This window comes from Dasypus novemcinctus, chromosome 8, assembly GCF_030445035.2.
Source record: "Dasypus novemcinctus isolate mDasNov1 chromosome 8, mDasNov1.1.hap2, whole genome shotgun sequence".
Lineage (NCBI taxonomy): Eukaryota > Metazoa > Chordata > Mammalia > Cingulata > Dasypodidae > Dasypus > Dasypus novemcinctus.
In genome coordinates this window covers 58,146,786-58,160,325 of record NC_080680.1, presented here as the reverse complement: position 1 = coordinate 58,160,325, position 13,540 = coordinate 58,146,786, and the positions used below count along the sequence as shown (strand labels likewise).

The 13,540-nt window shown below is 32.2% G+C and overlaps 2 protein-coding genes across 2 annotated transcripts in view; one reads left to right on the top strand and one right to left on the bottom strand.

The window, feature by feature from the left end:
* Positions 1 to 9,438, top strand: part of PSIP1 (PC4 and SRSF1 interacting protein 1) — a 37,141-nt gene extending 27,703 nt beyond the window's left edge. Inside the window, exons 9-16 of the mRNA XM_004464303.5 lie at positions 466 to 694; positions 1,612 to 1,730; positions 4,380 to 4,435; positions 5,062 to 5,132; positions 5,350 to 5,451; positions 5,557 to 5,770; positions 6,956 to 7,067; positions 7,850 to 9,438. Of these exons, the coding sequence (XP_004464360.2) occupies positions 466 to 694; positions 1,612 to 1,730; positions 4,380 to 4,435; positions 5,062 to 5,132; positions 5,350 to 5,451; positions 5,557 to 5,770; positions 6,956 to 7,067; positions 7,850 to 7,910 (964 nt within the window). The 3' untranslated portion in view covers positions 7,911 to 9,438. The remainder of the gene's footprint in view (positions 1 to 465; positions 695 to 1,611; positions 1,731 to 4,379; positions 4,436 to 5,061; positions 5,133 to 5,349; positions 5,452 to 5,556; positions 5,771 to 6,955; positions 7,068 to 7,849) is intronic.
* Positions 8,714 to 13,540, bottom strand: part of SNAPC3 (small nuclear RNA activating complex polypeptide 3) — a 53,941-nt gene continuing 49,114 nt past the window's right edge. The window contains exons 9-10 of the mRNA XM_071216742.1: positions 12,611 to 13,232; positions 8,714 to 12,062 (exon numbers count right to left, since the gene is read on the bottom strand). Coding sequence (XP_071072843.1) covers positions 13,085 to 13,232 — 148 coding nt within the window. The 3' untranslated portion in view covers positions 8,714 to 12,062; positions 12,611 to 13,084. The remainder of the gene's footprint in view (positions 12,063 to 12,610; positions 13,233 to 13,540) is intronic.

Genomic DNA, 13,540 nt, shown 5'->3' with positions numbered 1-13,540 from the left:
TTCCTGTGCTTCTCCACCTTCTTACCACCTTGCAATAGTGATATACATTTGTTCTAATTCATATGTGACTACTTTTTAAACGTAATTTATTTTTAAACTCTTAAAACCCAGGGATCTTACCCATCTTATATAATGCTGTAGCTGCAGAGTCAGTAACAATGCCCTGGCACATATGATAGTATTCAAATTATTTTTTAAGCAAATTTAACACATTTCAAAACCTTTTCTTGTCACACTATTGCTGCTATAATTTTTATCTTCTAATTTATAGCAAAAGAACATTGTATAGAATTTGATTGGATTGTAAAGATAAACTTATAAAGATGTTTAAAAAATTTTTAATATAGAAGATTGAATTGTAAATTATTATCCAAAATACTTAGTTTGACTAAGAGTTTGATTGAATGAAGAGTATAAATGATCCAAAAAACCTCATTTTTCCATTCTTGCGCTCCATAAACTTAGGTTAGTTGAAGAAGACAAAAGTAAGAAAAAGGGGCAAGAAGAAAAACCACCTAAAAAACAGCTTAAAAAGGATGAAGAGGGCCAGAAGGAAGAAGATAAGCCAAGAAAAGAGCCAGACAAAAAAGAGGGGAAGAAAGAAGCTGAGTCAAAAAGGAAAAATTTAGCTAAAGCAGGGGTTACATCAACCTCTGATTCTGAAGAAGAAGGAGACGATCAAGAAGGTGAAAAGGTAGAAAGTATATGTATTAAGTGAAATATTTGTTCTATTTTTAAGTCTCTTATGAAGTTCTTAGACTTTTACCTAGTAAATCTGCAGTATCTGAAAGTCTATACATATAGAAAGTTAAACTGAATTTCTTCAGCTTTCAGAATAGATTTAGCTTTGTTTAAATGAATACTTAATTTATTGTACATTCTAAATTTACATCTTAACCTTTTCACAATTATACAGAAATTAAATATTACACAATACATTTCAATAACCTCACTTATCTGGAAAAGGTAGGGTGGTAGAGATTAAACCAAATAGAAACCAAATAGACTGAATAGTGAGGACGACCGGTGTAAAAGAGGTGCATTTATATATACATTTTTTTTTTCTCTTTTACGCCAAAGTTTCAGCACTCTTGTGGCCTATTTGGAGTACATTTTATCAATAGTATTTAACTTTATTTGGTTATCATACTTTCCTTTAGAATCTTATTAAAGTGCATCCTTTTCTTTTGGAAAATTTTGCATGTAAAGATTCAGATCCATGGATCAATGTCAAGAATCCCTGTTTTATTTATTTTTATCTGACAATACTTTAGAAGCAAAAATTTTTAATGGGGTAGGTTAAGCCAGTGTGCTTTTGTCAGTAAATGAGTATTCAAGTCAAAATCATAATGTCAAGGCAAATAGCCTGAAATATTTTATTCTAACCAGAAAATACCATTCCTGTATCAGGGCAGAAAATAGATTAAACCCAAAATGCCAATGGAAAGTTAAATAGTCAATACATGTATAATCCAAGGCTTTTTAAAAGAGTAATTTAAGTATTTGTCCCTTACAAAAATTTTAGTTGTTTTTCCTCCCAAGATTGTAATAGAATAAGTGCTAATTATTACTAAGTTTAATTAGCTCCATCCTAATTCTCAAATAAAACAGAAGAGAAAAGGTGGAAGAAACTTTCAGTCTGCTCATAGAAGGAATATGATGAAAGGCCAACATGAGAAAGCAGCAGCAGATAGAAAGTGCAAACAAGAGGAACAAATGGAAACTGAGCAGTAAGTATTTTTTTATTCTGTTTGTTTCTTTTTAAAGCTAGCATGAAAGTTTTAAACGGTAGAATCTCATTTCCCAGACCTTATGAATTATGAGGCCTTTTGTAAAAGTGGCTTTCCCTGTGTTAGAAAATTCTTTGGTTTACGATGGTAATTGTATTTCAGGCTTCATGATTTTTCTGAATGGGAGGATGAAATTCACTGAAGTAACCACCTTGTGAATTACTTAAACTGAAAGTGTGAATAGGATTTAACAGTTAATATTGATTTTGCAGAAAATTTATTTGTCCTTTATTTACTTGTATAGTGTATTAAATACAGAAAAAGTAGAATATATTGGTGGAGGAAGAATGCAGGCAATACCTTTATTCAGTATATTACCAGCAGGCCCTCCCCTAAAAGACAGACAAAAACAACAAAAGCACAGTTGGGAACCCAGGAAGCCAATAAAAGAAAAATCTAAAGGCTGTCAGGGTCTATGTGCAATATAAATTAAGTTCAAAGATATTTAATGTTTTAATACTTGGAGACAGTATTTAATTAACCACGGGGAATTTCTTTCCACTTGAATTTTATATAATTTTATTATACTACAAGAAGGAAAAGTTATAGTGATAATTGATGATTAGACGTCATTTATTACTTTTATTTTCATATTTCTCTGTAGACTGTCACTTTCGAGTTCTTTCCTCTGAAAAGCTTTTCTCTCTTTGTGAGAAGCATCTTACATTGTTCTGTCAAAACTTTGGTTTGTTTTATTTAAGGGTGTGGTTTAAAAGCATGCTCTAAATAATAAGTTAAATATGGGAAATGAAAACTCTTGAAATTATTCCTAAATAATTTTGTATTTTTTTCTTTATATAATATATTCATAACCTGAAGGTTCCCCCTTCCCCCCAAGTATAGCATTTGACTATATGCTTTCTTAGTTGATTGGAAGCAGTTTCAGCTGCTTGAGGGAGTAATTTTAAAATCAGAAATGTTATTCCCTCTGATATGTTAGAATTTTACCACTCTGAAAATATTTATTTTTTGTTACCTATCCTTACTGAAAAGTTGTTGGACTGTTGCTTTTGACTTTATATTGTGCTCCCAAATTAAAGACATAAAAATAGTTGTTGTTTAGTAGATCTAGCCCAACCCTTCTTCAGTATCTCAAAGTTATCTTTAATGTATTTCAGTTTCTTTTTGAATGTCCTCCCAATGTAACGTTCTCAAATTCTAATATTTGTGTTTTCTTTCCTTCTCCTGTTATTACAAAACTTTGTACTTGGACAGTTTTGCTCTGTAAAGCATTTCAGATGCAGCTTGTATGAAATGCATTATGCAAAATAAAGTTTATTGTATTGTATTCCCAGCCAAACAACATGTAATCTACAGTAATAAAAAATATATCTCATTTTGGGCTCAAAGCATTAATCCAGTTACTGAAAAGAGAATACAAGTGGAGCAAACAAGAGATGAAGATCTTGAGACAGATTCATTGGACTGAATTTCCCCTTTATTCCCCTTGATGGAAGAATGTTCCAGATTCTAAATTGAGGACTTCAATATTAATGGCATTATTACTGTGTTATGATTGTTAAAAATTCCTGTAAGGTACACACAGCATTAAGGTCGGCCATCATTCCTGTTAAATTTTTTTTTTTTTAACCAAGCTTAAGTGAAGCTTTGTGTCTTTAAAAGTTAAAAGCTCAGATGAAGATGGTGGATGTACATTATCATTTCATATAGAAAATATAAAAATTCATTTTGTTTTTAAGCTAGGTGTTAAACTGGAATAGCTATTATACCCCTGAGAATGGGGCAGTTGTGCCCTTCCCTTGACATTCCTTTGTTGTTTAATTCTTTAGAATCTTAATAATCTTGTTTTTTTTAATCCTGAGAGATTAAGTCTTAGACTTGTTAAGAAAAAAAAATGAAACTTGTAATCAAAATTTTAAAATAAAGGTTTTTTTTTAAAAAAACTGATTTTTAGAAATTTTTTTGTTCTTGTCTATTTCAATTGGTTCACAATAAGGCCCGAACTCCAAACCAAGGTACTAGAGATTAAGAATAAATTTTTAAGAGGTTACTTTTTGTGATTTACAGAGAGAAGGTTACCTTTTCATTTGTGGATATCATTTAAGTTTGATACATTGACAAAAGACAAAACATTTTGATAGTCAAAGATAAGACTAACTTAAACTCCCTCAAGTTATCAAAAACTCTTTAGAGATATGGGGAACACTGAGATTGGTCTGTTTGGACACTTTTAAAAACATACTTGTGATTTAGAATCCTGAAACATTTAGTTAATTCTCTTCCTACTATGTATGGCTTTAGTCCACTGATGACCCTGAAATTTTTCTTTTTTAACAACATATTACATAATATTGGAAAGAAAACTTCACAAAGACAGCTTTAACATCATTACATTTGTACTATTACTGAAAAATTAAAATTATTTTAGCATGTTAATTTGAGTTTTTCTTATTTATACGAATACTGTGACAATGCACAGTCTTTAAGAATTATAGTCTATTACTTGTGGGTCTAGACTTTTATTATTTCAAGAAAAAAATTCTATAAACTTTGACATAAGGTACATTGGACATTTGGTAATCTTACTAAGTTCCAGCGTTTTGAAATATTTGTGTTAACATTTGATAGGCAGAATAAAGATGAAGGAAAGAAGCCAGAAGTTAAGAAAGTGGAGAAGAAGCGAGGTTAGTTATTTCACTTTCTAAGAAAGGAAGTTCTACAGTCACTGATTTTTCAAGTGTTGATTTTCGAATCAGTCTCATTTTATGCTCTTATATCCTATACATACTTTAAAAAATGTATATATATAAGGCATTTTATTTCATCAGGCTAACTTGCTAAGGACTTATCTTCAAATTTTAATGCTTATTTTATGAAGTCAAATTTTTGTCTTCATAATTTTTGCCAAAAACTGGGCACCTTCTCATTTAAGACAAATTGCCTGGTTTCATTAGAGATTGTGCAGTTTTGGTTAAATGTTAAAGTAAAGCCAGGTATTTAAGGAATGAAGCATAGGCACTCATTATTAGGTAAAGACTACTTATTTTAGAAGCCAGTGCATCTCAGACTAGATGGTGATTTTATGCTTACATAATGCACATAGCTTTCTTTAACCAAATGCTAAATATGGGAGATAACCTCTAGGCCTGACTTCTTATTGAATGTAGGCTGTTTGTATATATGAGCTTTTTTACTGAAGATAACTAAGAACATTTAAAGAAAAAAAATCAAATCTTTCCAGTATACTTTGCTTATACAGAAATACTGGTTTTGGGGAAACTATTTACTGTCTTCCACTTTTAATTTATAGAAACATCAATGGATTCTCGGCTTCAAAGGATACATGCTGAAATTAAAAATTCACTTAAAATTGATAATCTTGTAAGTGTTTAATATTTAACACCTCTTTTAAAGATAGTGCTGCTTTTATAGCTTCATATTTTATTTTCTCATGGTTTTATCTGTACATTTAAGTTAAAACGGAGAGTTACTGGTTATTTTTACTACCTTAGTTAAGATTTTGAAAGTAATCTTATTTTAGGACTTATGTATGTCATGATGATTTAACTGTTAATGAAAGTATTGTTTTGTCATGAAGGATGTGAACAGATGTATTGAGGCCTTGGATGAACTTGCTTCACTTCAGGTCACAATGCAGCAGGCTCAAAAACACACAGAAATGATTACAACACTTAAAAAAGTAAGTGATCTCAAATAATGTAGATTTAAAATTTTCCGCTTTACCTCTTCATTGATAAAATAATTTTAAACAATTAGGAAAAAATAAATATATTTGTTTTCTCAGATACGGCGATTCAAAGTTAGTCAGGTTATCATGGAAAAGTCTACTATGTTGTATAACAAGTTTAAGAACATGTTTTTGGTTGGTGAAGGAGATTCTGTGATCACACAAGTGCTGAATAAATCCCTTGCTGAACAAAGACAGCATGAGGAAGCAAATAAAACCAAAGACCAAGGGAAGAAAGGGCCAAACAAAAAGCTAGAAAAGGAGCAAACAGGTAAGTAGTAATAAATTCAAGGGCTAATTTTAAATTGTTCCCTGGAAGTGCTTTTAAATGGTTTTTGTATATAATTTTATTAGTAACCTCATTTATGTTCAACGAAGAGAAGGTTTTAAAGCACTCAGCATTATATATTACATATAGGAAAGAGCTCCACCTTAGCTTCTGCTTTTATTTTTTATTCAGTTTAAATTAGTTGTTAAATACTAGTTCTTAGTACTAGTAGTAGTCTTAGTACTAGTAGTCACTGCTATTTTCTTGTAACATGAAGGAAAATTCCTAACCTACACAAAAGTAGGAAGAAATGATTTTGCCATTTCTGTTACCCAGCTTTGGCAATTAACAACTCAGCATCATTGTTTTTATATATCCCTTCCATCTCCTCTAATGCCACCTTCTGAAGATTAGAGTATTTTGAAACAAATTTACCAATGAATAGTTCAGAATGTATCCTAAAAATACACACACAGTACTATTATTAGTCATCCCTCCTAATTCCATTTCATGTTGTTAAATATCTTTGCAGTAGGTGCTTAATCCAGAAACCTCTATTCCAGAGCAGTTGGATTTTTAAATTCTCTAATTACGGAATGGTGTAACTCTCCTTAAAGACCTGTTAATAAAATAAGACTTAAAGGATGAGATGGTACTGAGGGAAAACAACTTTTACTACCTTTTGTTCTAAAATTGACAGAATTTTGCTATGATTCGTTTTCTCTAAGAACTAGAATAAATGATCCTGTTAAGAGTTAACAATAAGAGTTAATTGGAATAATCAGATTAATACCCAACCCATAGATACAGGTTTTCTTACTGTGCCTTAGCCACCCAAAGTATTTTGGTGGTGTTCGCTTTTTAAATTAAATTACTGGGGAGCATACCTCCCACATGGGGAGGTCTTGTGTTCAGTTTCTGGTGCTCCCTTGAGACAGGTGAGCAAACAGTGAGCAGACAGACAAGAGAACCATCTGGGGGAGGGAGGAATAAATTAAATGTTATAAAAGAATAGCATCAAAGTCTAATCATAAGATTCATGAGTGGTTGAATTCTAGTGTAATTTCAAATAAAATATAGTACTAAGTACTGGCAATTTTAAGGGCTTGTAATTTATTTTAAATTTTGAGAGGATATCTGAAAGTATTTTATAGGCCGTAACCATTTTCCACTGCAATCCTTCTAAAGGTTCAAAGACTTTAAATGGAGGATCTGATGCTCAAGACAGTAATCAGTCACAACATAATGGAGATAGTAATGAAGAAAGCAAAGACAGCCACGAAGCAAGCACTAAGAAAAAGTGAGGACATGTTTTATTTAGTATATCTTCCCTGTGTGTTTTTTAATCCTATAGTACTGTTCCAGAATTACTGTAATAAGGGAATATATTTTACCATTTAATTCTTAAATTCAGGAAGCAAATTGTAAATCAGAAAGATAAAAAAGGAAAAAAAAGTTTAAAAACTTTGTAACTGACCTACCACTGTATTCAAGGGAATGGATTTCAGCCTGATTAAAAATACTGTTCTTCTCTGAACTTTTTTTACTGATACATGTTTACAGTGTTTTCAAACTTTCTTGAATTGTGAAATGGTAATACATTAAAAATCAGATCTAGAATGAACATGAGGCTATTTTGTATTAATACCAAATTAGTATGGAACTGTAATCACTCAAATCTTCATTTGTTCTGCCATACATACATTTGAATGCCTTGGGAAGCAAGCATATTTTCTAATTCTGGAGTTCAGGGAAATCTTATCTGTATGTACATATCCTGTCCTCTTTATTAAGGTTTGTATTGATATGTGATGTTTTTATGTTCTTTAAAGAGAAGTTACTAAAAGAGCTAGAAATGAAAGGTCTGGCGCCATGATGCTTCTTGATATTGAGCTTTGCTCTGCATATTACTTTTGGAAGGAGGAACAACCATGACAAAAGAAAATTTTGAACAAGGGAAACAATTATACTTTGTTTTGGTGATTTTGAAAAGTATATTGTGTAGATTTAATGCCTTTTTTTTATCCCCCTAAGGAAAAAAGCTGTAATGCCAGTTGTCACCCCTTTTCTCTTTTACTTCAGGGCATCAAGTGAAGAGAGAGAGACTGAAATATCTCTGAAGGATTCGACACTAGATAACTAGTTTGGCAAACCTAGAATATAAAGAACATTTGAGAAGTTTGTAATGGTTTTCATTTTGAGATAGACTGCTGAAAGTTTTAAATTTTTATAAGCATAGGTTTTGATGTTTAAAACTTGTTTTGAGGGAGAAAATCCTATTATCTTTGTTTAAAAGTAATTAAACATTATTCCTAATTGTACTTGTGCAGTATTAACAGCTACGTTTACGGTAAATGTGGGAAAAATGCATTTAGAAAATGTTAAACTGCTTTTCCAAACATTATGGTTGTAGCATATTTTCAACTAGTGTGTGTATGTTAAATGTGTAATTGATAGTAGAAAAAGGTTAAATTTTAAAAACTGCTTTACCTTTCCTCTTTTCTCAAATTGTGGTTTTTTTGTGCATAGTTTTTACAAATCTTGGATTTATCCCAACTCTCTTCACTGTGGGTTTTGTAGAAGTTGAGCATTTTTATGGTAGATAAAATGTTACTTCTATATAAGTACCCACTCCTTCCTTTTATCAAAAGTCAATTTTAATCTCAGTCTACATTGTGTAACATCATTCTGCTTTTTTGTAATAGTGTGATCTGTATGCCTTTTTGTATGACAACTAGATATCCAACTAAAGTGGAACTGGCAATTCTGTGAGGTACAAAATTTGTGTTAATTTTTAAAGATGACTGCATTTTATGCTTGGGAATCCAGTGAAATCACATGACTTTCCCAAGCAGTGAGCAAAATGGGTTATAAATAGGGATGAATCTGGCTTTAGCATCTTGAAATCAGTTATTGAATATGCTTTTTATTATAGTCACTAGTAACTACATATCAAGAACTAAAGTTTATTTATCAAGAGCTAAATGATAAAAGTTTATTTTTGAGAAATGTCTCAAGTTCTTTTTTAGAAAAATCAATCCATGATGCTTATGCAGTAAAATATAAGTAAAAACTATAAAAGGAAATTAACCTATTTTGAAAATGGCTATACTGGGAGAGAGTTTTCATTTTTATGCCATATAACATGACAGAATTGTGAAGAGTAGAAACACAAGTTGCTCTGAGGCAGTAGACAAAGTAAGTCATTAGTATTATTACATTCTTTATATACACATGGATTTAAATCAGAGAGAACCAATGTTAACACAATTTATGGGTATGTTCTAAGACATTTTGAGTATTAGGTCAGTGAGTGGTTTTCAGTAGCTAAATGAGACTACCCATATTCTGAAACTATTTGAATGTGGAAAAATAACTTACTACACGGTAGAATTATATTTGAGGCTGGCCAGTGGTTTTATAAGTTGCTAATAAAAAAAGTGTGTGATATGCACTGCCTCATGGATAATTGTTTTTGTCTATGAGAAGTTTTTAATTCGATTTTTGCTTCTTAAGTACCTTGCAAGTGAACTCTAGGATCCATTGTTTTGAAGGAACTCTGCTATATTATATAAACCAGTCATTATCTATTTGGATTTAAACAGATTTATTCTAGTTAAGCCATAGTGTCATTCTGCAAACTTTTTTGAATAAAGAGTTTTTCTATCAAAGCTCTTACTAGTAAATTACTTCTTTGATATTTACAGCAAGTGACAATATTTCTGTGACCAGCAGATCTAGAATCCTTGTTTTTTGGTCAGAGACTGTGCTGGGGGGGATGGGCAGGTAACTAAAAGCTCAAAAATGATAAAGGAAATTTTTATCTTGTTTACCTCCCCTTTTTCACCTTTCCTTTTTAAGAAGATACAGAATATTCTACAGCTTTATAAGCATTGTGATAAATGGTTTGCGTGCGTTCGCCCTGTTCTATCTAACCAGTAGATACATGTTACAGTAAAGCAATTACCGTCTTCTCTTTCATATTAACCCTCATTTTGAGAAATAATCTCTGGTTGTCAGTGATTCACAGATAACTACCATTCTAGAATTTAAAAATCATAGGAATAATTTATCAAGGACTTTCAGGAACACTGGCTCAATTTAAAACGTGTATTTGGTCAAAGTTGCATAGCTGAACAAGCCAGCAAGACATGTTTTCTTGTTTAGAGATAGTTATTCACCCCTTTTAGTAAGTTATTCATGACCCAGTAGAATCAATTTTTGGTCTTTTAAGATGCTTGGAAAAATTTCAAATTAATCATATGAGTCAAAGAAGCTGATTGTAGTATATGGTGTCACCACAGAAACTCAACCCTTGTAATAGCTATTCTGTGGTTTTAAATAGGATGAAAGATTTTACACAATTTTTGCTGATAACACTAATCTAGTATATTAAACTTGGATGCATCCACATATACTCATCCACATACACTTACCTGGTAAAAGATGTCAGGTCAAGAATTAGGTCTGCCATTTAATCCAGTACAAAAGCTATAAAAGGGCTCTGTGAGGGCTTCACTAACAATGTATTTTATCTAACTGGCCAGAGAAAGGAAAGGACAATCTGTTGGAAAGCAAACCCATATTATTATTAAACCTTCAAGAAACAAAGGAACTGCATATATAGGCAGAAAGGTATTTGTGCTGTGTAATTTTTCAATTTTTGAAATGACTGACCTTTCTCCCTATCAAATTACAATTAGAAGCCTGAAAAAGATACTTTTTTATAGAATGTTGTGCATTTGTATCCACTATCCTTTAAAATCTAGTTCATCTCTTTAGAAGAGTATCAACTGCTTTTCTTAATTAGATAAAATACTGTGTGCGACATAACTGTTTCGTTTAATAGGTCGAAATAGGGTCGAAAATAGGTCGAAAAGGAAAAGCTGTCTTCAAGTGTCTTGGATTAAGAATTATATAGCTGTAGAATATATGAGGTTAGGAATTACTTTTGATTTGAACTTGGTGGGAAACCAATTTAATACACAAAACACTGGCAAGAAAGCGGACCTGGTTCAAGTGGTTGAGTGCCTACTTCCCACATGAGAGGTCCTGGGTTTTGTCCCCCATACCTCCTAAAAACAAACAAACAAAAAAACCAACTGAGGGGAGCTGATGTGGCTTAGTGGTTGAGTGCCCATGGCTTCCCACCTGTGAGATCCTGGGTCCAATCTCCAGCCCCCAGTACCTCAAAAACAAACAAAAATGCTGGCAAAATCTGGGAAGTGATCTATAAACCTTTCCTCTGCATTTCACCACAAACAGTACTAGAGAGATAATTATCTGGGAAGTGAACTTGACCCAATGGATAGGGCGTCCGCCTACCACATGGGAGGTCCGCAGTTCAAACCCCGGGCCTCCATGACCCATGTGGAGCTGGCCCATGCGCAGTGCTGATGCGTGCAAGGAGTGTGTTCTGTAAGAAGAGATGCCTGGTGTGAGAAAGTGCAGCCTGCCCAAGAATGGCGCCGCCCACACAGAGAACTGACACAGCAAGATGACGCAACAGAAAGAAACACCGATTCCCAGTGCCACTGATGATGGAAATGGTCACAGGAGAACACACAGCGAATGGACATGGAGCAGACAACTGGGGGGGGGGGGATAAGTAAAATAAATCTTAAAAAAAAAAAAATTATCTGAGCCTTTTGTGATTTTGGCAAAAAAGTTCAAATGAAGAGCCAGCAGCGTAATATTCTCAATCCATGATAAAACAATCTAGTAGTAGAAAAGGAAAATTTTTAAGTAAATCTTTATCTGTCCACTAAAATGAACTGATTGGCACTACACATGGAATAATGTATTATGATAGTAATTTACTTTCCAAAATTTCTTGTTGAGGATACAAAATGATGAGTGCATAGACACTTGCATGTTTAAGCAAGACCTATGAGAAATGCTGTATTAAAAGGAAACTAATTTTTTTAACTTGTGGATTTAGCTCTTAATATAATTTTCCAGAAGATTTTTCAATCTGCTCAATATAGCACCATTGGTAACAGATAAGCAAAATTTTAGGCACAACATAAGCCAGCCATTGGAAGGATCTTTTTTCTCTGTATTCTTCCCCTTGTGTACAAGTCAATGAAAACACCCCTAGACATACCAGAAATAGGTGCTTGGCATTTCCACACCAATTGACTTAATTGGGAACGTAACATTTAAATCCATAAAGCATATTCCACTGCCAGTCTTTTAAATACAAGTATATAGGCTTCATCAGGTTTTGATTTATATGGTAATTCTCTTTTAGCCATCCAGGAAAATGTGGAATTCAGCTGAAATTAAATATAACCTAGAAGAAAGAAAGTGAAACTTAAATATGACACATTTAAAATGAACTTTTTTATTAGCATTCATAAGAAAAAACTTCCACCCCAAAATGGAAAAGGTTCACAGAAAATATTTCAATATAGACAGCTACAATTTTCTCTGGAGATCTAATCTCAAATTATTTTAATGAGTTAGAGCTAGCAATCCACAAGGTCTTGCATTCTCTTTTAACCAGTGATTACATTACCTAAAATCTGCTCATTTGTTTTTTTCATAAAAACGTTAAGTTGACATACATTTAGCATTTGTGATCCACAAAAATTTCTGGTTAAGAAGTTTTCAATTACTTCATGAGGTTATGACTATATACTTGACAACTATTTACATTCATCCGTAGTAACTATTTTTAAAACATCAAGTGCATCTAAGTTTCTACGGAAAAAAAATCACAAGAGTCCACTCTAAGTTTAAATTACACAATAGCAGCCTATTCTTAGTCATGTATTGTCTATTAAATAATTTACTCTGCTTTTCCCTAATTATTAATACAGGTATCACAAGGAACTTTACCTTGGAAGCCTCGTGGTACAAGGTGTAGCTCTCACATTCTTCCAGGAATTTCAAGGCACTTCCCTCTACTTGATGGATCATTAATTGAATTCTATCATTAGCAAAAAGCACTTGGGACAATTAATAGAACAGTTAAGCCACAGACTGGGAGAAAAGAATCATAATACATTTACCTGACAAATGACTTGTATTCAGAATACATAAAGTACTCCTGAAACTCAAAAATAAAAAGATAACCCACTTAAAAAAAAAAAAACTCTGAATAAAATTTGTAATAAATAATAATTTACTATATAATGTTCCTAAAACATTTAAATACAATCAAGTTACTTCATAACAGAATTTGTGATTTAGACTTTTTTTAAAAATAGCTTTAGCTGATTATTCTTAGTGGGCCATGTTCCTCAGTGGCTTTTCTTAGAAATATTCAATAGGACACAGTTATTTGACAAGGGTTTGTTTTTGTAGTTATCCTTAATTAAAGGTTCCAGGATCAATGTAAGGATAAGCAAGGAATTCCCCCAGTTTGTTGCCTTCTGAATCATAGTGGAGCATTCGGAAGCAAACGTCACAAAAGAAACATGGATCCTCTGGAGCAAAACTGTCATTATTTGTCACCCATCTGTAGATTTTAAAAAAGGATATATATATATTTAATCAAGGTTTTCATGCTGTTAACATGTCCTAAGTTACAACCTTAGTAGTAATGTAAACTTGCCTATAACTGCTTTATTATTCTACTTTAATGAATTATAATTATTATTTTGACACACATAGATACACCATTACCAATAGTCTAAAGGCAAGAAAACATCTAAGAAACTGCAGAATGCTGTTTTTTTTTAAAGTCTTGCCTTTAAAAAAACAAAAATATAAATCTGTACTTAAAAGCACACAATTGCTATCACATACCTATCCCTCCAAGTAACT